A 25846-nucleotide genomic window follows, 5' to 3' on the forward strand; every position below is an offset into this window, starting at 1 on the left:
GAGAGACCAGAAAGAGACCAGAAAGAGACCAGAAAGAGACCAAAAGTTTCCCTTCTGAAAACATCCCACATCCTTCAAAAAGCACACTGGTTGGAAAGATTCGAAATGCACCACAGATAAGATGTTTATGGTCCCCCAACAGGTGATAAATCTCCTTGTAGGATAATAATGGGAGAAGAGAGGATCTTTGTCTAATTTTACCTTATAATTATTACATAATTATTACTTTTCATTTATGAAGTTAAATCCCAAGAATTGCTCGGTTTTGAGTCAGAGGGCACCTGTTGATGCATCATACTGGATCATTAAAGCTGGAGTTGCAGATGAATGACGTCCAAGCGGAGAACATCTGCTATCACTAAAGACCGCACTGTGTCTCAACATCCCACCAGCTCACAATCAGGGGAACTAAAAGGTTATGGCTGAGAAAGAGTACCATCAAAAAGGTCCTTTGAAAATGGAAATTAACATTGGTGTTCATGTGGATAATTATTGTTATTCACGTCAAATGCTAGCCATTAGTGCTGTAGTGTTAGGGAAAACAGAGGTTTGGTTATTACAAGCTACTTATCATACAACTGTTGCCAGTTGAAAGGCCTCAGTCGCATTTGACTAACATCAATATCCATATTCCATTAAAACAGACGGCAAAAATGCTCTGCAATTGCCTTATTGTAATAGCTTTTACAATAAAGTCTGAACCTAAAGCATTTGGCAAAGTGCAATAGCAGACACGTAAGAAAAATTTGAAAGAGCAAGTATGTGATTGGGTTTCATTTACTGGGAAACTGTTGTTGATGTACCATTGATTGTTTTCAGCTCTAATACAGTAATGAGATGCAAACAAAACAGCTAGGTTGGTAGATATTGTGGTTACAGTGTATTCATTTCTCTGTGGCTTTTGTTTCACAGCCTCACTGCTTGGCTATCACAGGAGCAGGGTCTGACATAATTAGTTAGCGGCACGAGTCTTGTCTCATCACCATCACTGTCTACATGAGAATCACAAAGCACTGAAGTATGACAAAAGTGATGGATGATTTCCATATCATAATTGTTTTTAGATTGTAATGATTAATGTAAAAAAAAAAAAAAAAAAACGTGAAAATATTTTATTTATTGATATTCTGCCAGTTGTCCTTCATATTTTCAGATTCAATGAATGAAAACAATATAGTTCTTCCAGTCATATGTCACAACTAAGTTCTCCGTTTGTAAAAACTGAGGTGTAAGAAATATATCAGCAGAAAAAGTGCTGAAGAGCAGAAGAAGGAGTACAAACTGTTCTGACATATGTCAGTTTAATAGATTTCTGTGACTGAAGAAGGTGGGGGATGATGACACGCTGATCATGTGCCTGTTTCACTTTGTTTACCTAAATGTGAGCCAGCCAGGACAGCTGAGTTCATTTACCCTCCTATCAGTGAGAGGGAACCATTCCAAAACAGGGACTGACTGAGGACTGTGAAGAAAGCATGACCAGGTGAGTGTCAGTTATTCATTTTTGGAAAATGATATTCAAAACTGCTTCCATCCAACCAATTCTCTCAGTGGGTTTTGTGTATTTGTCCTATTTTCCCTCCTTCGTGTCTCACTGAGTGTGGAAATGACAGGGTTATATGGCAACTTCTCATCCCCCGACTTCCCCCAGCCATACCCTGACAACCAGCACATAGTGTTGAACATCACCGTCCCACAAGGCCACCGGATCAAACTCTACTTCACCCACTTCAGCTTGGAGCCCTCCAACCAGTGTGAATATGACTACATTCAGGTACATGTAGGAAAAAAAATTCCAATTATCTGCTTGCATTGGACAGCTTGCTTACTGCAAGGCCTTTGACCTTGTCAAACCAGGTTTTGGCAGAGGGAAACGAAACCTTGCGGTTCTGCGGCGAGGAGGAAAAGAACTTTGAAAGCACCCCCAGGAACACCATCATCCTGTCAGCTGGGAACCTCATGTCAGTGGTCTTTAGGAGTGACTACTCTAACGAAGGTCGATTCACCGGCTTCCAAGCATTTTACACCTCAGAAGGTGATGCAAAATAGGGACATTTGTTGCCAGAAGGCATATGTATTTTTGGCCTTCATAATTGCACTGAGTAGAGAGTGGTGGAGCCTCTGTAGAAAGAATAGCAGATTTATATAATTACAAGAAAAGCAATGTATTAATGTCAAAGTGTGAGGAACTATAGCAGTATGGTGGCAGAAATGCAAAATAATATTGATAACTATGAGTAATTTGAGTGATCAAATAGGTATTGTTAGTTTACGTTGCATTAGATCGAGCAGAGACCAACCTTGCACTGGCTCTGTGGAAAGGGCGTTTTGATGTCGTGTATTAGAAAAGGTTGGGATGGCGCTGTTTCTGCCTCCAGGGATTGAACACAGCCAATTGTTGCGGGGGAAAGTCTGTGTCAGGAGTCCAGCACACGAGAGACAACAGCTTTGGAAATAAAGAAAGACAACAGACTACATGCATAAGTAACAGCGATAAATTACTGCAGGAATTGAGTGACTCATGAGTCACTGCAGGCAAAGCTAGACATTACTGAAGAAGGCACCTGATGTCACAAATGGTTTGAAGGGGAGTTTTTTTTTTTCTACAATTTCTGTTTCCAAAGTTTGCTTTTCTGATCTAAAGTTTTATTTTAACTGCCTTTGAGAATCACACCTGAAGCCCGTTGTAGCACTTTTAGATACTTTTGGTATGAACTTGAGTTAAGACAAACCAAATTGTAGTATAATTGTAGCAATAGTGTGTTTAACTTCTAAAAGCTACGGTGGTGGCGTATGTCATTTAGGATAGTGCAAACAAGTTAATAACCAGAATTTACATAAGATTCACATACGTTTTGAAAACTATTCAAATGAAGTCGATCCCACGTTTTGTATTTGAAATCTGCTCATGGATGGAAAATGCTTACTTGTTGTGTAGTGACTCACTCTCCACCGTGTTTGTCTCTCTCAGACATCAATGAGTGTCTGTCCAAGGTTGATGGCGAGAGAGTGTGTGATCATTTTTGCCACAATTACATCGGAGGCTATTACTGCACGTGCAGGCAAGGATACCTTCTCCATGACAACAAAAGATCCTGCACAGGTAAGAGCCATACAAACTGGAGCTCAAGAGGCATGCTCATCTGGGCGCAATCAGATGTAGTAAAAGCTCTGCGGTGAGGTGCAGCGTTAAGAGCTCGGCATGCAGCGTTGATCATTGATTTCTGTAAATAGGGTATGTTTCTCTGGCTAAATAAACTCCTTGTCAGCGCCTTACTGAGAGCCAATTTTCAAAAGAGGGCAATTTTCAGAACTGTGAGATGTCTGTGAAGACACGTTAAATTCCACTGCATTTTTTGATACCAACACAATAATAATGCCCAAGCTTTGTCACAATTTCTTCGTGTGGTGCTGACATAGTTACAGACTTTCTGAGAAGATTACGTAGAAATACATTAAATGATTTTAGGAACATCTGTTCTAATCGTTTCACAGCTCTGCAGAACAAGTCTTCAAAATATACTTTTGTAATTTCGCATTGGGCCTGGAGTTTATAGTGTTACATACTGGATTTATTTCTATCACAGCTGGCCTGTGCTAACAACTTTCGTACTGAAAAGGAATACTGACGCATGAAGTTGTTGATCTCTGCCAGTGGGTGTGTGGCGAGGTTAATCACTGTCGAATCCTAAGGGAAAAGCAACTTCATAATGGCATTAAAAATTGATACCTGTGCGCAGCACTAATAGTGCACTGACACAAGGTAATTAATCACAATTACCAGCCGATCTGCCTTAAATTATTATACTTTGCCAGGGGAAAAAGGATGGCAAAACAAATCATGCAATGAATAGACAAAAATGATTATCTGCCCACAGATTTTACTGATTATCTAAATCACAGCAACTCTTCCACGTTGCAATGCTCGTTTGTTTTTGTCCCTAACATCTGCATACTTAATGGGGCAATATCGCAAAGCCAAATGAATCCCATCATTAATGATGCCATCATTTTTTTTTCAGTTCATGTGAAAATTTGTATTTCTTTGATTAGAAAAAAAAAAAAAACAACTTTATAGCTGATACGTTCCAATAATCCCTAAACCAATATTTTATCTTATTTAGAAAACAGTCAGAAATCTGATTATTGATAAAAAAAAATTGCACTCATTTTGAATTGGATGGCAGTAACATGTCTCAAAGAAGTTGGGGGTGACCATGTATAATACAGATCCTTTTTTGACAACAGTCTGTAAATGTCTGGGAACTGAGGAGACCAGTTGTTGGACCTGCCAGCAGTCCAGTTCTTCTACTATAAATTCTTACCATTTTAATAGACGGAGTATGTGGTCTATCATTATCTTGCTCAAATATGCAAGACCTTCCCTGATAAAGACATTGTCTAGATGGGAGCATTTGTTGCTCTAAAACCTGTATGTACTTTTAAGCATTGACGATGCCTCTCCAGATGAGCAAGTTGCCAGTTCCAGAGACATTAATGCACCCCCATATCATCAGAGATGCAAGCTTTTGAACTGAAGGCTGATAACAAGCCAGTTGATCCCTATCCTCTTCAGACAGTCCATAATTTCCAAAAAGAATTTCAAATTTCTGACCACAGAACAGTTTTCCATTTTCATTTCTTTGCATTTTGCAGATGCGTTTTTTACGTAGTTTGCCAAACCTCTGCCCATCTTTGCTTTCCAGAGATTCTGCCTCTTTAAGGTGCACTTAGTGTACCCAAACATGGATCTGACCTTTTCCACCTGACCTAATCAGTTACATGTTCCTTCACCTGTTGTTTTTTTTTTTTTTTAGTACCACTTACTTTTCCAGCTTTTTGTGGTCCCCATCCCAATTTCTTTGAGGTGCGTTGCTGCACTCAAATTCATAATGAGCCGACATTTTTTTCCACCCACTTTCAACATCAGATTCATTTTCTAAATTCTTTTTGTAAATAAAAAATTGGTTTAGAAAATTTGCAAAACAATGCGGTCTGTTTTCATTTACATTTCACGCAGCATCCAAACTTTTTGGAACTGAGCTTTGAAGATCGAGGTTTGAACACAAAATATTCAAGTCACGCCGCAGAACGTTCAACGTGTGTGCCTTCTCTGCAGTGCCATGCCAAAGCCAGGTGTTGATCTCTCCATCTGGGGTTCTCACCAGTCCGGGCTATCCGAGCCCCTACCCACCAATGAGCCAGTGTGACCACACTATCCGGCTACCGGAGGGCTCCAGAATTATCCTGGACTTCCTGGAACCCTTTGACATAGAGGGACACCAAGATGTCCCCTGTCCGTATGATATGCTGAAGGTCAGTTCTGAGACTCCTGCGAGAGTATAACTCACAAGATAATGAATAAGCAATGTATTCCTCTACATGCCCGCGTGGTAGCCTGTCACTGACATGTCCTCCTCGGGTGATATACGGTCATGTGGTTTCTTGTATATTTAAGCATGGCTCGACATCAGTCAGTCAGGTAATAAATCAACATCCCTCTCTTTTCTTGTTCGATGTCTCCTTTTGTAAGATCTCAACGGCAGGACAAGAGTACGGACCATTCTGTGGTCCAACGCCACCGGGCCGCATTGACACAGGGAGTTACGAGGTGCGTATTGCATTCAGATCCGACTCCAGTGGGAAAAACAAGGGCTGGAAGATCAAGTTCACCAGTACCAAAGCCCAATCTCTCACTTCTAATTAGAACCAACGGCATTTATGTGGAACGCGTTCAAACTTTTTTCAGCAGTCTTGATTTCTTGTTTTGAAATGTTTCTGGAAATTCATTTGCACAAATTGTTTTGAAATCTGCAATTTTGCTTGATTGTTTGTCCCTTGTGCAAATAAATCAAGATTTAGGGGACAGCTTTTTTTGATTAAGTCCAGCATCACATGTGCCCTGTGCTATCTAAAAAACTTTTTTGTTTAAGGTTATCCCGCAGAATACAGCCACTGGCATCAAACAGCTATTCTTCTGTTGAAGCTGAAGATGTTTTTAATTCAATATATTGGAAGATATTATGGAAGTCATTCTTGACAGGCAATAAATGCAAGTCATTTACCTTCATACATTATGCAGCTCATCTCCTCTATCTTTGTAGGATTTTCAATCTCATTAAATTGCTAAAGTGCTGAATAAGCACTTTTGCTTTCACTTTTCTTTATCTGTGTACCCCAGAGGAGGCCCCAAAAAGCCCACCGGACTCTGTCAATGTGTGAAAAAAAGTACTTGCCTTTATTTGTCTTATTTGTTATACTTGGGCAGAATGAAGCCAACACGACTTGTCTACGAACCTATGACTTTTTAAACCTCAGCATGTTAAATTTGGCTTGAAGACTTGAAGTTTGACAGCCACAACAACACAGCAAGGCAAGGTATGTACTGACCCATATGCCACCTTGGCATTTGCAATCTCTTAGGTGGAAATCATCCCACCACATGGGATACGGTTTGTTTCCAGCGTAAAATGCCCTCACAGTCCCGAGGGCACCTGGGTGCTTACAGAGCAAACCTGTACTTCTTACCTGAGCACTGTTGAGTCATCATCTACTCCATATAGACAGTGTGACACACGATAGCACAATCGACTGCTCCTGCACTGTATCATACGCACTCCAAACGGTTCAGCCTAGTTGGAGCCAATTGCACAGGAATTACGCACACCATGAAACCCATTAACCAGCTGTTGGAAAATACCTAGCAGCAGCACGTTGCCAATAGGCTTGGAGCTCATATGCCCATTACTGTTTCACTCATGCACAAACATAGTAAGGTGGTGTCGAAAGAAATATGAGAAAGATGTAGCCCTGTCTAATGTTTTTTTATTTATTTGTTTAAAAAAACAAACAAACAAACAAACAAACAAAACTCCTCTGCAACTGAATTCTTTAAAGAAGTACTTTTTAAATCCCATATTTTACAGTCATATACACATTCCCACTGTGCTGCATTTAAAATGATTCTCTTCAAAATGGTGACACTGCTCAAAACAATGAAACGGGCAGGTGACCCTTTAATAGCGCAACAACACAAAAACATATTTTGTCAAATTCAAATCCATAATTTGTATTCACTGTTAAGAGACGGAGGAGATGACAGTCGTTAGAAATGCCATCTTGAGCATGAGTCACACGGACCCGCACACATTGTCCACATCGGCTTACATCACACAGCCCCCAGACTGATACATAACTTTCACAGTGGTATATGATAGACAGCCTGAAAGAGAACTTGTCTGGTAACATCGATTCTCGTTCTACATTCCACTATTTATTTCTGAATCCAAGTAAAAATGCTGCGCTTTTCTCGCTGATGTTTACCAAGAAAATCTATTCAAAGCAGTTTAGAATTAATAAACTGCGAGTAGAGTTAAACGTTCATGGGAGAAAAAACAAGGATAACAAGGAAGATAGAGTCAGGATCCACATTATGAGTCTGCTTACCAGATTTCTAATTTAAACTTCCAAATATCGTTATTAATGTGATTTATTCTCATGTGAAATAATTTAAGTCACTTCTTGCAATTTAAAAGTACATTTTAACCTTTATTTTTAAACTTTCGATCTAATATAATCCAGTGCATATCTTCTATCAAAATTGGCAAAAATACTGGAAAGCAGATTTTTAAATGAATCATGGAATACCTTGTTCCATATTTTAGGAAAAATGGCCATTTGTTTTCTTGTTTAAATTTAGATTAGAAACATGTATCAATTTCATATCTGACAGCTAAATGTGGAGGCAAATGCAGGCAGTCAAGCTTTCGGGAAGAGACAGGGAACTAGGAGGAAACAGCTAGCCTGAGTTTATCTAAACTAAACTAAGATGTCCCCTGTCCGTAAACAAAGTTTCACATTAATCTGTTACTCTGTAGTTATTTTCACAACATGGCACGCATCAAATATGTAGAAAGCAGATGCAAAGTGGTTAATGTCATGATGTCTTTGGTAAACACGACGAGTGCAGATCATCCTGCTTCTTCTTGAGGCATAAAGCATCCAAGTGCTTGGCAAGTTTTACTAAGTGATGCAAATGTCAACACCCTTAACATTCACGTATTCCAGCAGTATACGTATAAACAGTAACAAAGTGAATCCTGTTCTACAGCCCCCGAGGCAGGCAGTGGGAATTCTTATTAGTCTCTGCTCAGGTAAAGTCTGGTCCTAGGTGCTGCCTTGGGCTGGCGTTTCTGCACCCTCCTCTGTGCTGGTTGCACTGGGCTGCCTGCTACTGTCCCGCTGTGTGCTGCTGATGGATCGCATTGCCTGAATCTGCTGGAGACGTGTGGACAGTTCAGCCTCACAGGCCTGCAGCAGCGCGCTCGTCTTCGCTGAGTCCCAGCCCAGCACTTGCTGCATAGCTTCCACCCCTCTGGTCACTACCATCTATTAAAAATAAAGAAGGAAGCCTGATTTCACATTCCGGTATTGTGAACATATGCAGCTTCTTTCATACATAAATGTGTAGATTAATGCTAAATTGTTGGGACTGTGTCAGAGGAGGGCTGAAAGGGTCTAAATTCCCTTTGGATTACACATCAGAATTATGTCACTGTCAAAGTAAAGATGAATTTCAAATGTGCGAGGACTTACAGCTTTACACACACTACTTGCTTTGTCATCATTACATGTTAAACTCAATCATGAGTGGACAGCTCTAACGACAGGTGTGACTGCACTGAATCTATTTAAAGTGAGCGAGTTGTGCGTTAATCACTCATTGGTTTGGGGGACTTAAATAATGGGTGAGTGTGGTGTCTAGATTTGACTTGGAATTAATTGCTACTAACAGATAGGTTCTGCTAAAGAGATACGCAGGAATAGGTAAAAGCAGGTTTGCAAAACTGGACCGTACAAGACTCCAACATTTGGTTTCTGCAAACAGGAATGATGCAGAGTTAATTCGAACATAGAGCGGGGGAGTGTGATCTGATAACAAGTGGTCGCTTGGGATGCATTTGTTGACACATTCTAATGCCAGAGGTGTGAACTGACATACTTACGGCTGTCCACTTGGGACCGTATTAACAAAGATGTATGTTTATGTCAGGTGTGAACAGAGTGATTGCTAAACATAAGCCTTGCATCAGAAGGAGTGATGGAAGAAGATGATGAAATATAGTAAGGCGGATTGGGCAGAAGTACCTTGGTTGCTCAGATCTGTTTAAATCTGCTGCATGAACTGTTTTGTTGGTTCTAAGAGAGACTAGATGCTCTGAAGCATTTGCAGTTGTACAAAGTATAAATCTAAAAGTCAAATTAAGGGAAAAATGTATGTCCAGAGGTTTTTTTTTAAGTAGAAGTACCTGCAGATCCTCAGTGGAAAGTCTGGTTTCTGGGCTTGTTTTGCCTTTCAGGACCATCAGTGTCCTGGACATGAATCCAGATGCTGAGTCCACCTCCATTCCATCTGGCAAATCTTCATCCCCAGCACCTGACAAATTGAAACAGGTTTTCTCTAAAGGACCATTTGCTATATAAAAGGACTGAGCATAATAAATCACTGCAAGGGGTGGGATTATTGAGCAACAACAATGATTCCATCTAGTGACGAAAAGGCACAAGTGCAGTTCCCCCACTGTGAGCAAACAAATGCGAGCCAGCAGAGAGAATAGGTTGATCACTGATTTATCAAAGAGGACTGAAATATGAAAAATACCAGTTTTGGGAACTACACGGTCGTTTTGTTCAGTGTTGTACTCATGCTTATTGATCACAGCTTTTTTTGATGATATTACAGTAAAGATCTAGACAGACCTAGAGAGCTTTAAGAGTAGCTTAAAGGGATTTCCATATCATGCTGCCATAGATTTGCAGAGGCAATAAATCCTAAAGCACCAATGTCTCAAAAAGTACAGTACAATGTACATTTTCTGTCGAGGGCTTTTATCCCAAATGAAATACAAAAATAAACTTAACTCTGTAGCCAAAACGTATCACAGTTTCTATTTGGTTGGAGAACAAGACTTCAGACTGTAAAACCCTTTTACCGGGTATGGCTAGAATAAAATGTCCCAGATAACTACAGTATTTGGAATAACTATTTCTAAGCAGTAAAAATGAAAACCACAGCATATTGACACAGCCGTACCTGCTTGGCTGGGCTCCTCCTGCTGTCTGTCCTCTTTCTCCACAGCTTTGAGGTACAGCTGGAGCAGTTCTTTTGACTGCCGTTCCTCCTCCTTTCGATCCAAAACCCTCTGTAGTGTCTCCTGGAGGTCCTGAGCCTTTTTCTCGTGGAAGCCCAGAGCAGTGGCTAGTTCAGAGTACGGGGCGTCCACTAAGCTCTGAAACAGCAGTTGACACAACTTATTCCCAAAGCAATAACATACTACTGTGGGCAACAACTTTTAGCTCTGGGTTAAAGCACTTAAAAACGTGTATGCGAGGTTGACTTGTGCTAAGTTGAAAGGTTTGTCTTTTCGAAGGGTCGGGAGCTCCGAGTCTGACTCAAACTTGTTTTAATTATTTTCAAAAAGCCATGAAAGCAGAGCAACAAAAAGGAAAAAAACAACTACATCAAGCTTTGGCAACACAAACAATTTCTATTAGGAACATCATTTAACATAAATAACTTTGTTTTTCGATAAAATTAAATGACGCATCATGGTGTAATTTAACATGACAAAGATGAAAAATATTTAAGGAGACAAAAGAGGAAGGAGTTTTTTTTCCAAGTACTCCTCCACCCACTGGTGCACTCTGCCTGACAGGAGGTTATGGTGAAAGAGCAGTCAGGTTGGTACCTGTAGGTCTGCCTCAGACATGAGAATGATGCTTGCCAGGTCCTGCTTCAACTGTTGAGCCAGATCCCACCACGGTGCAACACTACTGGATGCATCCACAGCATCAGTTTCCAGTAACATGGAATCTCTCGCCATCCAAGCCGTGCCACCATCAACTACAGTGCGAATAAAGTGGGTGCCCACAACCAAAGATGAACATTTCATTGATACATTGATAGGAAACAGTCCAAACTTTAGACATATGAACCTGCTTACTCTTATGACCTGGAGCCCAGGTGTCTTTGTCGTGCAACAGCATGAACTTTGTGTTCGAGGGTAAACACAAAAAGTAGGCTTGATCCTCGACTATTGTCCCATCATTCTCCAGGACCACTGTGACCGCGTCACTGGGGCTGAGCCCAAGAAACTCGCACCCTTTGGAAAGAGCAGAAGAATTATTAGCTATACAGATCTGTAAAAAGCGGTCACATGTCTCACATAACAGGATATTGAGTTGTTTTAATACAAAGAACTTCAAACAGGTTAATCCATGAATGCGTCACTCCCATGTTCATAACAGCTATGCCAGAGAGAACAACGATAGTACAGTAGTTGCCAAAAGCAGCCTGTTGGCATGCCTTTAAAAATCACACAAGTTTCATGGTGTTTGCATGCTGACTGAACCTGGTTGGGTTGGAGTATGAATAACTGGTTAATGGCAACAATATAAAGGTGCCATTAATACTGAAAAAAAATTGTGGAAGGTTCTAAATGACAAAAATGTAGTCTTCAGTGTCTTTGAGAGTTACGAGAGTTTGTAAAGATCTAAAATACATCTTGTAGGTGGCAGCATCACCAATGACACAATCTTTTAGGTCAGTTTGGTTAAAGGCTAAAATAAATGCCTTGCGAACGCCTTTAAGTCAACGACCTGGGCAACGCCTGCTGACTAGCATTTTAGGAATGAGCAGGAACTGAGGACTGACTTTTCATGTTTAGCTCCTGCAAGTTTGAACACGATGTTAAAGGAATTGTAGCTGCACACGACTTGATCACGTCTTGATCAAGACAGATAAGTAAACTTAAACCCAGCTGTATCATCACCATGGTTCCACTGTTAGTGGCGAGCAGCAGTCCTGACTATGACCGCACGTTATTGAATTTATTTGACTTAACAAAGGCACAGTAAAACGTCTAAATTAGGTAACCAGAACAACGGGAGACTGGTTTATCCAACATTCGTCTTAAAAAAAAACATTGTTTAAAATCCAAATGAAGCTTTACAAGTATGCAGCTCTTCAGACACGTTTAGGAATTGAAACCATGTCAACTCACCCTTTTTCTTCAGCTCATTCAAAGAGGGAACAACCAACCCGTATGATTTTTGTCGTGTGAAGTTGCAAACTTTACACGCTTTAATATCTGTCATCGTAGGCTTAAAGCTTGGGCACCTATCTCTTTTTCGTTTTACTTTAATATGGACCAACAGCCGCTCTGCACTATCATCTACTACTATCTCTCATTGAACACGGAACCGCCGCCGGAGCGCTATGGATTCTGGGATATGTAGTTTCAAATAACGCAAACGTCAAACTTGACGGTCCCGTTGTGCTGTTTACAATACAATTTTAAGATTAGGATTTTCTCAAACTCTTCGATGGGCACCAGCCATTAAGCAGTTCAAATTTAAGAAGTTGTCTCTCCCATGAAGCGTTGATTTTTTTCTTTTCCCCCCAGTTCAGTTCAGTTAAATAGTCGATTATAATAAAGCCAATTCACAATGAAATGACATGACATTTCAAAGAGAATGTCAACAAGTTGAATGCAACTCCAATTAGATAGCGACCAAATAAATCAAATTAGCTGCGATCCATTTAATTAATCCTGCGTTGTAAAGTTACATTTGTTATAAAGTTTTGTTACTGTCGGCGTTAAACTATGCTCCAGGTTACAGATCGACCCTGCCAGGGACAGGCCTCAGGGCCAAGGACTCCTCCTGGTCTTGAGATATAACACAGAAAGCACCGCAAAATCAAACAAAATCAAAATAGGATGCAAATCGACTTTAAAACGATGTAAAGCGACCACCAAGAGACACAGAATGGCTAGATGCAAAATAAGTATACGAAATACAAAATATGCACAGATGTAAAATAACAAATCCAATCAATGACCAAAACGAGATAAACACACATAGGATATCTACATATATCTACATAGGATATGTACAGTTATCACTAGGTGTCACCAATTTTCGCCAAATTTGTGCAAGATCCTTTACTGTATACAAAAAACTGCGAAACTATCTTAATTTGTTGTTGTTATTTCGTGTCACTCTCTATCTAGTTGTAGTTTTAGGTAAGCTTAGTGTTGGGCCTTTACACAGGAGCCCGGTTTTTTAATTATTTCTATCATTTCAACGCTGCTGTTTGTAGTAACTAAGCGTGTTCCAGGAAAAGCAATCGAAAGTGGCTCACTCGAGCTATCAAGGGATAGGAAGATGGCATCCACCGACCAACCTGATCCACCAACACAGGTCTCTCTATGCCTCCAAGACATTTACATCTTGATGTGCAGATAAAACTTTGGATCCTTCTAGTGTATTGATATTCAGTGGCTTTTAACGGTCCACATATTCAGCGATTTCTCTTATAACTACTCAGCTAACGAGTGGTAGCTTGTTTGCTAGTTAGCATGCTAACTAGGTTACGTTTCAAAAGTTGCCTCTCACACAGGCTTTTGCTGAGAAGTGAACACAAAAAGATGTGTTTTCACCATTCCTCGCTGCAAATAACGTAACTTGTTTACTTAGTTGGCTAGTTATTTGTCATGGCCAAGTGTTGCTAAGTTTTCCATTTGACCACTTAGCCTTGTCTGTCTTGTCATGGGCAGTTGGTGAGATTGTGGAGTTGAAAGGTCACTGAAAGCCACAGGGCATGTGGTTTGGACCCCGTCTTATGCTAACACAGTCGTTCCTCAGATGGTTACAAACATCCAAGACAATAAATGTTAATAGTAAGGGGTCTCATACTTCTCATCAGTTTCTGTTCATTACTTTGCCTCTGCAATTACAGTTATGTTACTTTCAGCAAGCACATTTACCAAAGATACTCAGAATGGAACATGAACAGCAGAGAAGTGAAGTGTTTCGATATAGTGTATGCCAACTAAACCAAGAGACTCATGAAACTGGAAAAAAATGAAGTGGTAAAGTTCTTGTACTTCAAACAGTGATTCAGAAATTTATCACGTACTATATGGACAACAGATATAGCACCTCAACAGCTTCAGAGAACCCCAGTATATGCAGCTTTTGCATGTATTTACATTGATTTGTGTTACTTTGGGGTGTACAGCATTAGTAAAACATGCAATATATAATATGTTTCCAATAAGTAAACATGCTTGATATATGACCCTAATCGCAGGTTTTATTTATTTTTTTTTTATAAATGAGGGCTGCATTCCACCTCTGTGACTGTACATTGCAGTTAGTGTGGAAAAACTTCCTCTGAGTGGGTCGCAGCCCTCAGTCACAGACCTGTGATGTCTTATTACAAGTCAAAGTGTCTTTGTGATATCGATATTCCGCATGTTGACACTGCAGCGACAGCAAGGTTCTCATGTGCTGTGCGGCTAAAGTGTTGGGATGAAGTGCACAAATGTTACTGCGCTTTTTCGTCGCTTTGCTTTTCACGTCTTGTCCTGTTTATCCAGAACCAATTCAACAGGATTTACGTAATGAAACCATTCTGGTCCGCCATCACTTGAAGCAGGTTGTTGAGTTCTTTTGGTGTTTCCATGAAAAGGGCTCGTTTGAAAAGGGAAACAAACAGACCTAATTTACTTTGGTTTACCATTTACTTTGTACAATTTGAGAACTACTCAATATTGGGGGGGGGGATTAGCAACCTGTATATCTGTATCCTTCAGTGCAGTCAGCTGCTTCCATCATATCACCACAAAACACCAGACTACACTTTCAGTGCCATTGGGTGCCGTACATGCCCATTACATCACTTCCGAGTGTTTTAAAGGTGGTGTTTAATTCAGATCATGACATGCTTCCAAGCTTTCTGGTGCTTTCTCCTTCCAATAATTCAGGTAGAAATTAATCTTTGTCTCATCGGCCTAATGCTGTTGCAGAATTGGTCCGGCTTTTTAACGTGTTTTTCTTTTTTTTGGCAAAGACTTGTCTGGCCTTTCTGTTCTCGAGGCTTTATGGACACCTTATGTACAGTTTGCACCTTGCAGTGAAACCGCTGTATAATCACGAGGGATAGTTTTCTCTTGGCTAGATGTTGAGAGGGATATTTTTTCTCCCTATCGTGAATGACTCAAGCAATCATTTACAACCAGGCTTTTCTGTGGATGTCCTTTCTTTTCTATTTTTTTTTTATTTCACCAAACTCGCTACTGTGTTTCTGCTCCCTCATAATGTGACAGTTTATGTACTTTGTACCAGTTTCTCTGGCATTGTGAGACAATTTGACCAAATATTGTACTTTCACAGAAACAACTCCCAAGTGCAGATGTCACGCTTGGAATCAACTCCCTTTACCTGCTTAACTCAAGAAGAAATTATAAAGGAATAGTCAGTGCCTGTCCAAGAAACAGTTATTCTAATTCCCTAATAAGGTTTCAGGTGTTGAAAGGCCATTCCCTAAATCATTCCTCCTGTATGCGCATTTGCGAGTCTTCACTGTAAGCAACTATCAGTTTTGTGATTGTAACTTGAATACATTCTAACATACTGTATAAAGTAATGAAAATGGAGTCCCAACATGTAAGAATAATTGTATCTACAAATATGTATATGCAACCAGGTTTGAGTTATACGACACAGGATGGGAACAAAGGACAAGGCTAGATAGATGTAGTTCAAATATACAATCTTTATTTCATCCACAACTAGATATTAAATGCATTCAGCACAATCAAGAAACTCCCAGGGACGATCAAGTGACAAAGATGATGTTGTCTTCTATTTTTTGCTGCAGTGGTCAGCGCGGAGTTCAGATGTATCGTGTTAAATATGTGCAAGTTTGAATCTTTTTAGTCGGTAACTTCGAAACCAGCACTCCCTCTGTCCTCCAGTAGATGGCCCTCTAATACAAGTGTTTGTTTATCTCTGCAGCCTGGCCTTCCACCTGGAGATGATGGAGCAGCTCGGCCCAGGGAAGCACTAGTAAGGATTTCGAATTTCATACAAATCAATTTATTTGTGTGAGGTTATGGACGAAGAAGCAACAAGGAATTAAAGTTTAGATTAGACAGAGTTAGTGTGCTGGATCAAATGACACCGTCACATTATTGCATATTAAGTAATCCAATTATTATTATTATTTTCTTTCCCCAAAAAAGTTGAAGTTTGTTTGCTGTTGTTGTTTGCTTGCCTGTGAAATCAATGTCTGTTGTATTTGTTCCATGATTTCCGGCAGAACGCAGCGTAACGTTAACATTGTTTTATCCTTTAGCTTTGGCAACTTTTATTTGGCTAATCGGATGATATTACACATTCCCTAGGGACAGCGAGTGTAAAAGATTTCCAATTAGCGGACAGTCACTTTAGCAGCACGCTGATTTCCCTGAGCCGTAATGAGAGTGTACTTTATGTTCCTTGTCTTTGGACAGGAAAATAGATTGAGAAAGGTCTATTTTAACAGCAGCAGTCGCTTTAATCACGTATAGCATGAAAAACGTTGACGACGTGTCTTTGTTGTCCTTCATTTGGGAACATTTTGATTTGGTCTGCCAATAATGGGTCTAAAGAATGTTTTTGTTTTTGATCTGTTGTTGGTTAAAGAAGAGTCTTCAATGGCCCGTAGAAGGAAGTGTTTATAGAGTTGTTTTATAGCTAAATGGGTGGAATACATCCCAGGTACATTCACTGTCCTTGTATGGGCACAGCATCCAGGTTAGAGATGTGCTGCATTGCTCAGCCTGCATGTCTCAATGTCATTCACCACCATTCACTCTTCATCTTCCCCCCATCATCCCTTCATGCCAAGGCTAATTTAATCCTGGGTTTATTGATTGTGGGAGCATTCTCCCAGGCTTTCTTTCAATTTACTTCAATTTCATCATCCCAGTGAGCTTGAAGACTGCCTCCTCAAAAAGGGAAGAAATTCTTGTTACAAGGGTCCTGATTCGAGACCGGCTGACAAGTCCCACCACCACCACCCTCACTTCCAACCCCTTTTCTCTTTTCTCTTTTTGATGAGCTGCTCTTTCCCAGTTAAGTGGATTATTACAGTAGGGATAATTCTTGTCACATGGCATTATTTGGATGAGGTGAATAATTGAAATTTGTGTCTGAAAGGATTTTATCTGGATGAGAGGAAAGAGAGTGCTGGCAGGGTTGGGAGGGACTAGAGAAAGAGAGCACACATGCACACGCATGCACGCACACACGCACACATTTATACACACATACACGCACACACACATTTGTATAACATTCATGTGCACATGGCCATGTTAAAACAAGCCAGTGTGTCAGACTGAGGACACCAGTCATGTTAACAGGTTCTGACTCACCTCGCCCAGATCAGCCGGCCCTGGCGCAGTACGCAGCGTGGGCTCTCCTCGGTGGCAGAAAGGGCCCAGCTCAGGGGCCAGTGCCAAAGCCTCTGCCACCACACAACCCAGAGGGGCAGCTCTGGACCTGCACTTAGAGTGTGTGAGTGTGTGTTCCACGGCTGACTGGTGTACCAGTCGCCGCCAGCCGCTGCTGTTGCCTCTGGCGCTGCTGTTTGCTCGCTTTCACCTCGGCTCTCTCCATCTACCCAGCCCCACACCCCCACCCGTCCACCTTTCGCTCACCCATGCCATGGCCATTACCCCTCCCAGTCTATTGCTGGTATTTCCATAGTTTCGGTGCTCGCTCACTAGAGTGATCTCCCTCAATCACTCTCCAGGTTTCAAGTTGTCAGACGTTTAGGAGGATTTATACATAATTTCATTCAGTGAAAATAAAGGGGGAAAAAATAGGTGATATTGTTGCATGATATCCAGTAACACAGCAGCGTATTTTGACGTGAGACTGGACTAGTTGAAGCAGTTTAAATTTGTATTTTTTCAATAGAATATTTTTAACTAATATTTATTTTTAACTAATTTTAATTGAACGTATTTCATCGCGCTCAAAAACCATAGTTTAGATTACAGTGGAGCCTGCCGATAGGTCGACCGGCACCGTCGTCCGTGCTTAAAATTCTCGTTCGAACTTGGAAGGAGAAATTTAAAAACTCCGCTGCTGAGATCGCTGCAGGTGTTACTCACAGGAACGCCGAGGTCTGCGGCCTCAGAACCGCACCTTTTTCTGAGAGCTTGGTAGACACGAAATGACAATTACTGGAGAATTCTCACATCTTTATTAAGAATTATTCACCTGCATTAAGAAAGGAAAATAGAAGTAGTTTAATGCCATGATAATGGTGTCATAATATAAAACAAGCTCAGGTGGCATCAGGCTTTTAGGGAAGGAGTAAGGATGTTACATCCAGTCTTAATGGGTTGATACTTTTTATGATGGGTATATGAAAATGCACCATATACACACACACACACTCTCTCTCTCTCTCTCTCTCTCTCTCTTTCTATATATATATATATATATATATATATATATATATATATATATATATATATATATATATATATATATATATATATATATATATATAGTTTCAGTTAAAAATGTTTGTCATTACTGCTTATTCAGTGTTCAGCTAATTATTTTGCCAGTTAAAAGTGGATTAATTACCTTAGCCGTAGTGGAAATAAGATTGTGATATTTTTTTTCACTTTCACACAACTGTGCCGACATCGTTTAGTCTCCAGGAAAAGTTTACTCTGTATATTCAGTGCAAACGAGGCAAAATAAAGCCTCCAATTGAAAACTTTTGCCTTGCACCGTGTGTGTGTGACGGGTCGTGTGGGTGTGCAGTCGATCTGCGGGACAGTTCCCACCTCACCAAATAGAGCCCGTTATACTTTTGGGTATCCTTGGTGGCTATAAGCCTGTTATTGACTCTCTGGACCCTGAAGAGAAAAAAAAAAAAAAAAGATACAGGCCCCGAATGAATAACTGTGTTTTTATTTGTGGACATGCGGGCGTGTGGTTTATGTGTGCGGGAGGCGAATCTGTACCACTTGCACAGTCAGCGTGTGCATGTAGGCATAGATGGTGTGAACCGGGTGTGTGTTATGTGTTTAGGTTTGGGGATTTTAGTACAGCAGAGGGAGGAGAAAAAGAATTGTAAGAAGAACATCCCCGGTCTCACAGCAACTTCAAAAGCCCTGCTTCCCCAGGATATTAAGCGACTGTGATGAAAAATTTAGCAAGCGTTAAATAAGCCACTTTGAAGTGATCTGTTTTGGCTCAGCAGTCTTCAAATTTCCGTAGCCCCTCTGCTACAATATAGCCATGTTACTATCGAGGGGGAATAGAAGAAGATCGTGTTGAGTTCAGGAGTTTTGGCGGAGCTGGCGTGTTAGCAGAAGCCATGCCAACAGTAACTGGTGTGGCCTAAGGCCCGAAGGCACCGCTGCAGCTACTGTTTCCCTTTTGTAATTCTCTGGCTCCTTTTCTCCTCATTTCCCCTCTCTTGCCCTGATGACTCTTTTTTTTTTTTTTTTCGAGGCCCATGAGTCGGAGGGACACAGATGTTGTTCACATGTTGGCTTTCAAAGATTTTTTTTTTTTCTTCTTTACTTCCACGTGGGTGTCACACAAATGTAACAGTGGCGAAACCAGGAAGTCGAAGGTTACTCTCGGGTCTCGGCTCAGTTCTTTTTTTTTTCTCCACAGCGAGTTTCCTCGTGGAACATGTGTATATGAAAGACATCTTTACTGCGGTTTATCCTGTTTTCTTTTACGGTTTCTTCCTCCTAAAACAGAACAAACCCAAAATCACTAAAGACGCCATAAAGCAAAAAATATACGTAACAAGGGCTGCATCTGAAAATTCACCAATTCATTTCACATTCATCACGTTTAAAGCCATTGTTTTAATTTTTGAGAACTTCAGGTTTCAACGTGCTCCAAATTAATTATTGGGGCAGAGTAAGAAATGAGAGCCAGTAATGAGTCTGGTATGGTAACTCCATTCTGTCAAGAAACTAGGCTACCATTTAGTTAGTCAAGGGAACCCTCACTGAGATTTTCCTTTTTTCCTCTTTGCTCATTACTTTAATTGTAATTGTAATCCTTTATTGGAGCTGTCTGCAGTAAAGGAGAGTTATGGTCCGAGTGGGGGCGCGCGCCACAGAGATATTTCATGATTATTGAGGAAGACGGTCACTAGGTGGCAGCCACTAGTTCGGCCTGGCTGCAATTACAGAGTGGGAAGTGATGGTGAGAAACTGTGTGCATGTGTCTGCAGGCGAGGCTGTGAGAGCAGAGATTTCTCCAATTCTGGCGTGTTCCTTAAAAGACGGCGTCGCATCGATCCGATGAACCCATTCTGTGTCTCGTCACGTTGAACTGTAAACGGCACTGATCATATGCACGTGTGGGAAGCATCAATTTTCCTATTTTTGTCGTCTGACTTTGAATAAGTTGCGTCGTTACTGAGTGCTATCTGAACAGCGCATTAAAGTGCAGGGCTAATGATGAGGGGAGTAATGTATGAGAGTGACTTAGCTTCATCGGGCTACTGATGCATGTAGTTTACAAAATAAAAAACATCTGCTCACCACAGTTTGTTTCGGGCGGCCGTGGTAACGTTTTCCCTTTGTAATGCATAAAAGCTCAATTCTCTGTTTCACAGTACTTATTGTGCATCATGCGCTGTTTGTTTCAGTGGTTAATGACACAGGAAGGGCCCTCCATTTTATTGTTGCTGTGTTGCACTTTTTCCCCTCCTCGCCCAACCCGGCAGCCAGCCTCCTTAGAGGACTCTGTATGAATTCTCACTGTCATGTCCAAGGACGAGTGGCGCAGGGTCAGCTAATTGCTTTTATGATTATGATTTCACGTCAGATTTATCGTGCATGCTCGGAGCACATCTTCCAGGTCCTGCCGACGTTGCTGGCTTGGATGGGGAAAATGAGTTTACAGCTTCTGGCTGTGACTTCTTGTTTAAGTGCAGGTCACACTTTTTGACTCATTAGAGTTGAACGCAGGGGTGAATCACACAGGCGTTTTCCTGTAAAAGCCTCCGTTTTCTGTGTCAGTGACTGTACTTGTTTTGCTCATATTTGGCCACATAAGAGCACTTTTATCGCTTTGTCTTCAACATGTGCTGAAGTTTGGAGGTCATGAGCGGGGAATGACACAGACAGGGATTTTGGTTTTTCTGTCCTTTGAACTTTTTTTTTTTTTTACGAGCCATAAATCTTTCGTCTTTGTTTCTGTTTTGCCGATGAAATCATTAAGTTTATTCCACTCATAGCGTGCCAGAATTATCAGTAGACTTCTTTTTGATGTTGTCGACTTTTTTCTTTTTTTTTTTTTCAAGCAATGGTTCCACCCACCTCTTTGAAAAGGATGAGCCCAGATGAGTCCAACCCTTTTTATGAATTATTTTCATTTTGTGGTTTCTGCCTTGTGTGTTCAGCTGGACTTGATCTGCGTTGCCAGCCCATACAACAGCAATTTTGTTGTTGTTTTTTTGTTGTTGTTGTTTTTTTTTATTTTTATCAAAGCATCGAAAAGGCCTTAAAATCCAACAGCTGTCATTGTGTCAATAATCCAGATCTTTCAAACAGATTTGCTGTCGTAGCCCGCGGCCCGTGATTTGTTGCAGTACTTTGACCTCACTCTGACCTTCCGGGATGGGCCGCAGTGTGACGAGTGACAGATGCAGCCTGGGAATATGGTTTGGATAGCTCCGCAGTGCTCGGAGGAATGTTGAAGCTAGTTTTACGCAAAGTTCATTCTGGAGACAAACGTAAAGTCTGTGATTAAGCTGAATTCAATAAACTTTAATGAATGCTTAGGACTTTATTTGTAGGGTTTTTGTTGCAGCACGTAGATTAATGTAAACGACTTGGTAACAGAGCTGTAATTTCCTATTCTCCCACAATTTAGCGAACTGTCACAATATGTTTACTTAAGAAATGATAGAAATACGACCCGGTTTAATTACAGCGTAGTCATTTTGCCTCAATATACTTGGGAAAGTGGTCTTATTGAGCTAAGCTTCCTTTTTACTCTCCATTCTGCTTTGTAATTACTTCAGCTTGATTTATCGTCTTTTCTTTGTGTTTATGGTTGTAAACTGCTCGAGTGAGTAACTTGGCCTGAGAGTGGCTTGTCTCCTTGCAGCGAGGCTAGAAATCTCCCGATGAATCTGAGATGTCTCCGCTGTCAAGACTACTCACATCGCTCTCAGCCTCCAATGTCACTTTCAAGGCATAATTACACAAGTTGCGTTGATTAGTATGAGAAGCAATTACGGTGGCTTTCCGCCGCAAATGGGGAATGTGATGGCTCTTGATTGACAGGAAGCATCCTGGCTTTAATAAGTAAATGACTATGGTAATTCAGGTACTGAGACCCTTTGATTTGTCAGCATCTTTCTAATTTTTGTGATGTCCTCTGATTTTAATGAACACGAATTTGATTGAATCCCCCTTCATTTCCCCTGTCCCTGCACCTGTGTGTCTGTCTGTCTCTTCTCAGACCAGCTTGGGTTGTCATAAGGGAGCCGTGTGCTAATTCTTTCAGAGCCATCCTCAACAGTCCTGCTGCTGAGGCTGAATCGTTTTTTTTCTCACAGAACGAGTCCGGCGCGAAGAAATGAAAAAAAATAAAAGAGAAGAAAAAAAAAGGAATAAATGAACAACATGCAATTTTGACTCGCACCGAATTGCCTTTCAGCACATAACGCTTTCGCAAGTGTGGAAATCAGAGGAAAAATTATTTTGTAATTGACACTTTGGGGAACATTTTTTTTTTCTCTTTTTATCTGGCTTCCCAGTAAGTTATTAGCTGTTAATTTGTCGGCAAGCTCCCCTACAGCGCCAGATATTTGTTCAAATGCAGGGATCCCCTCAGTGCATTTGTAACTACTCTTCTGAAAATGCTGCCCTGTCTAATTATGTAATATAATACTGCCTTTTAGGCAAGTTTCTTTTAATTGAATAATGTGAGTGCCAACAAAGGATAAGCTTTTGGAGCAGCACTACTTAAAAGAGCCATATATACTTTTATAAAAGAGTAGTACAGTGAACCAAAGGAATACAGCAATCTGAAGCTTCTACACTTAGATCTGTGTATTTTCAATTTTTTTTTGACTGGGAGCCAAACATTTATGCTAAAGTTTGATTGGCCTGACACTCAGTCTCATATTTCTTTCTTTGTTAACCACAGTTGGCCTAATCAAGTAATTCCCTGTTTGTCTTAGTAACCCCCTATAGAGTCATACATGCATGCATATAATAAAATAATTTGCTCTTGCACTCCATAGCCCAGCTGTAATTTATATGGATTGAATGAGTGCTGCATTGTGGAAAAGAATGAGAGGACCAAATGCACATTTGTCACCTCTAATAAATGTTGGAATGTAAATTATGAACTTATGCCTCAGATGTAAATGCACTTTATTCCAGTCCTTTAATGTAAACAGCCCACTCCAATACATTAAGGGGTATAGGGGGGAGGGCAGGAGGGTATTAGATTTGGGATTTTGGCTGTTTTCACAATCAATAATAAACACAAAAGAGCCTAGATGGAGAACGTTGTAACAAATCTGAAGTTGCCTTCATAAATTATGGCATGAAAGCAGGCTTGTACACCAAAAATGTAAATACATTAATGATATTAATAATGTAGTGACTAATAGTTCTATCAAGACTGTAATAGCAGTTTAATGGAATATGACAGCAAGAATGTATTACACTTCTTACATTTAGACGGGACCTCGCATGACATTTATCAGAGATTTCTGTAACAATTTTTTTGATTATTTTGTTAAGTTAATTGCTTCTTTTCCCCCCGAACGTCTTCTCTGGGAGAGGGGCATAAAAAAAAAAAAAGAAAAAAAGAAGCTGGTAATGGATATTAATTAATATGTGTCAGTTTTTCTGGGTTTGATTAAAAATAATGAAAGCAAAATGCTAATGGGATTTCAGCTCAGTGTGTGGCACCCTGAGATTGTGGCTTTATCTGGGGAATCTGAAAAAAAAAGAGAGATAGCGTGTTACTCTCGAGGCTAAAATGAAAGCGACAGAGTACACAAACTGAAATGGATTATCTTTGAAAAAAAAAAAAAAAACTGTACTTAAGGAAAACTGTTTCGCTCTGCTCAGCCCGGCTTAAGGCCTGCGCTCCTGAAGAGTGTTGCCAGTAAACTAAAGCTTTCGCCCTGACATCATCTTCACCTGCAGTTTTGTACTGTATGAAAGGAACATGTGAATCATTTCTGACAAGTTTCTGTTCTGGCAAGTAATTTGTCTGGCTACTCTGCTGTCTCTTTTTAAAATAAATTTGCCTGCCAGAAAGTCAATGCATGGGCATGTTTCTCAGAATAGTTGCCTTGAAATTGCTTTTAACTCACCCCCCCTCCTTCAATTGGATTACACTTTCCACATGCATCTGAAAACCTGAGCTGTACTTCGCTCCACACCGATCGCAACGGTCCGTCCGTGCCCTCATCCTTAGTCCGCTCCAGGCAGCATGCAAAATGTCGAGGCCAAGACTTCTTTTTGTCTCGGTGCTCTCTCAGCAAAATAAAGACTTTCAAAGCTATCATTAAGGTGGGGCACAAGTGTAGGCCAGCAGTGGAACCCACTGTAGCCACTGGCACAACTGACAATTATCCAACACCTGGTGGCTCCCCTCACTTGACACGTGTGTCAAGACTGCTGAGTTCTTGTTAATGCAGTGATTAACAGGAAGATTGCATTTGTTTTCCTGCGCCGCTCTCCTGGCAGCGGTACTTTGCTTTCTCTTTGATTAAAATAGTAGATAGATGGGTGCGTTGTAGCTCTGTCCACGAACTTCAAAAGAAAGGGTGAGAAGGAGATGATATATATAGAGGAGAGGATGAGGCCACTCTGTCAACTCCAGATTGTGTTTACTGTGGACTCTGGGATTTAATGTGAGGTATCGGTGGCTTGCAATCCTTTTGTGTGAGTCTGCCAGCGCAGGCAGTCGCCTGCAGTCTTTGGTTGACCCAAAATAAGACTGCCTGTTAGGTATTTGTATGTCTCATCCTAAAAGACTAGAAACTATCTCCTGCCTCTCTCTCCCTCCTTACTGCCGTAGTACTACGTCATGGCTCTGGAAGTGTGTGGAAAGTGGTTTTATCATGGGGATGAGAAAAGGAGAAGTGAAGGGGCTTCACAAAATATCCTGTACTTTTGAAGAGCATGGAGTGGCATTGTCATGTGTTTTCTGTGTCAAGGTTGACAGAAAATGTCAGAACAGGTGTGCGTCTGCTGCTGAGCTGCTTGCCAACTCAGCCCCTTTGCTGTAACACGCCACCCTGTGTGACATTATAGTGGTTCACCGTGGGTTGTGTCCTCTCCTCAATCTTTTGGAGGAAGCTGGTGAAATATGTATTTTGCCCCCCCGCCACCTCATGATTTAGTGTCCCGCGAAGATGGGTGTTAAAGCCCGATCTTCGACCACTGCCGCCGAATGTCACGTAGTCACAAAAAGTATGGGCGCTGCGCAGCTGTTACGTGCGGCATTCCTCTCCGATTACTCATTTTCTCTCGTTCTGCTGTTTCTGTCCAATGGGTTTTGACTCTCGTGACTTTCTTTGAAAGATCCTTTTGAAAGTATTCACACAGTCATATGTGGCTGCAGTCTGCATCAGGCAGTCATGTGGCAAAACCTGAACATTCTGTCCTCACTTCTCTGAAAAGGCGGTTTATGTTAAGGTGGGGCGTATGAACCAAATGTTAAACATCCTTTTTTCACATAGACTTTGTCCTCAATGAATTATTTAAAGTGTGACCCAACAGGTTTATTGAGGCTGAAATGAATTATTGTTATTTCATCTGATGAGCTGTCTTTGTGCTTCATCTCCGACCCTTTTCTCAAATTTATTTTTTTAATGCTGTCAGCACCATTCTCTTTGTATGATTATCCCACTCTCGAGGCTCGACGGTTAGTGGTCGTTGAACGCCTCCAGAAAAAGAGATTTAGCCAACATTTTTCT

The 25846-nt window shown here is 40.9% G+C and overlaps 3 protein-coding genes across 3 annotated transcripts in view; 2 read left to right on the forward strand and 1 right to left on the reverse strand.

Moving 5' to 3' along the window:
- The first annotated feature begins 1443 nt into the window (after positions 1–1443).
- Positions 1444–5711, forward strand: masp2 (MBL associated serine protease 2). The gene is made up of 6 exons (XM_075475636.1): positions 1444–1483; positions 1552–1774; positions 1858–2035; positions 2972–3103; positions 5120–5316; positions 5534–5711. Exons 1-6 carry the CDS (start codon positions 1476–1478, stop codon positions 5705–5707), a joined length of 912 nt encoding a protein of 303 aa, XP_075331751.1. The 5' UTR covers positions 1444–1475; the 3' UTR covers positions 5708–5711.
- A 1117-nt stretch (positions 5712–6828) lies between these two features.
- On the reverse strand, positions 6829–12286 carry dffa (DNA fragmentation factor, alpha polypeptide). Its single transcript, XM_075475637.1, has 6 exons — positions 12063–12286; positions 11004–11162; positions 10749–10903; positions 10094–10289; positions 9309–9436; positions 6829–8388 (listed from the first exon to the last, which is right to left on the reverse strand). Exons 1-6 carry the CDS (start codon positions 12154–12156, stop codon positions 8167–8169), a joined length of 954 nt encoding a protein of 317 aa, XP_075331752.1. The 5' UTR covers positions 12157–12286; the 3' UTR covers positions 6829–8166.
- Positions 12287–13023: 737 nt separating this feature from the next.
- Positions 13024–25846, forward strand: part of pex14 (peroxisomal biogenesis factor 14) — a 46273-nt gene continuing 33450 nt past the window's right edge. Inside the window, exons 1-2 of the mRNA XM_075476507.1 lie at positions 13024–13263; positions 15865–15915. Of these exons, the coding sequence (XP_075332622.1) occupies positions 13228–13263; positions 15865–15915 (87 nt within the window). The 5' untranslated portion in view covers positions 13024–13227. The remainder of the gene's footprint in view (positions 13264–15864; positions 15916–25846) is intronic.

Source organism: Odontesthes bonariensis, chromosome 10 (genome assembly GCF_027942865.1).
Source record: "Odontesthes bonariensis isolate fOdoBon6 chromosome 10, fOdoBon6.hap1, whole genome shotgun sequence".
Classification (NCBI taxonomy): Eukaryota; Metazoa; Chordata; class Actinopteri; order Atheriniformes; family Atherinopsidae; genus Odontesthes; species Odontesthes bonariensis.

Bases quoted from the DNA above. Each gene is read 5' to 3' on its own strand.
- masp2 (XM_075475636.1), top strand. The intron at 1,775-1,857 runs GTACATGTAGGA...TTGTCAAACCAG, and splicing joins GTGAATATGACTACATTCAG to GTTTTGGCAGAGGGAAACGA. The intron at 5,317-5,533 runs GTCAGTTCTGAG...TCCTTTTGTAAG, and splicing joins GTCCGTATGATATGCTGAAG to ATCTCAACGGCAGGACAAGA.
- dffa (XM_075475637.1), bottom strand. From the start codon at position 12,156: ATGACAGATATTAAAGCGTGTAAAGTTTGCAACTTCACACGACAAAAA. The intron at 10,904-11,003 runs GTAAGCAGGTTC...TTCGCACTGTAG, and splicing joins CTGGGCTCCAGGTCATAAGA to TTGATGGTGGCACGGCTTGG. The intron at 8,389-9,308 runs GTACTTCTACTT...TATTTTTAATAG, and splicing joins TTTCCACTGAGGATCTGCAG to ATGGTAGTGACCAGAGGGGT.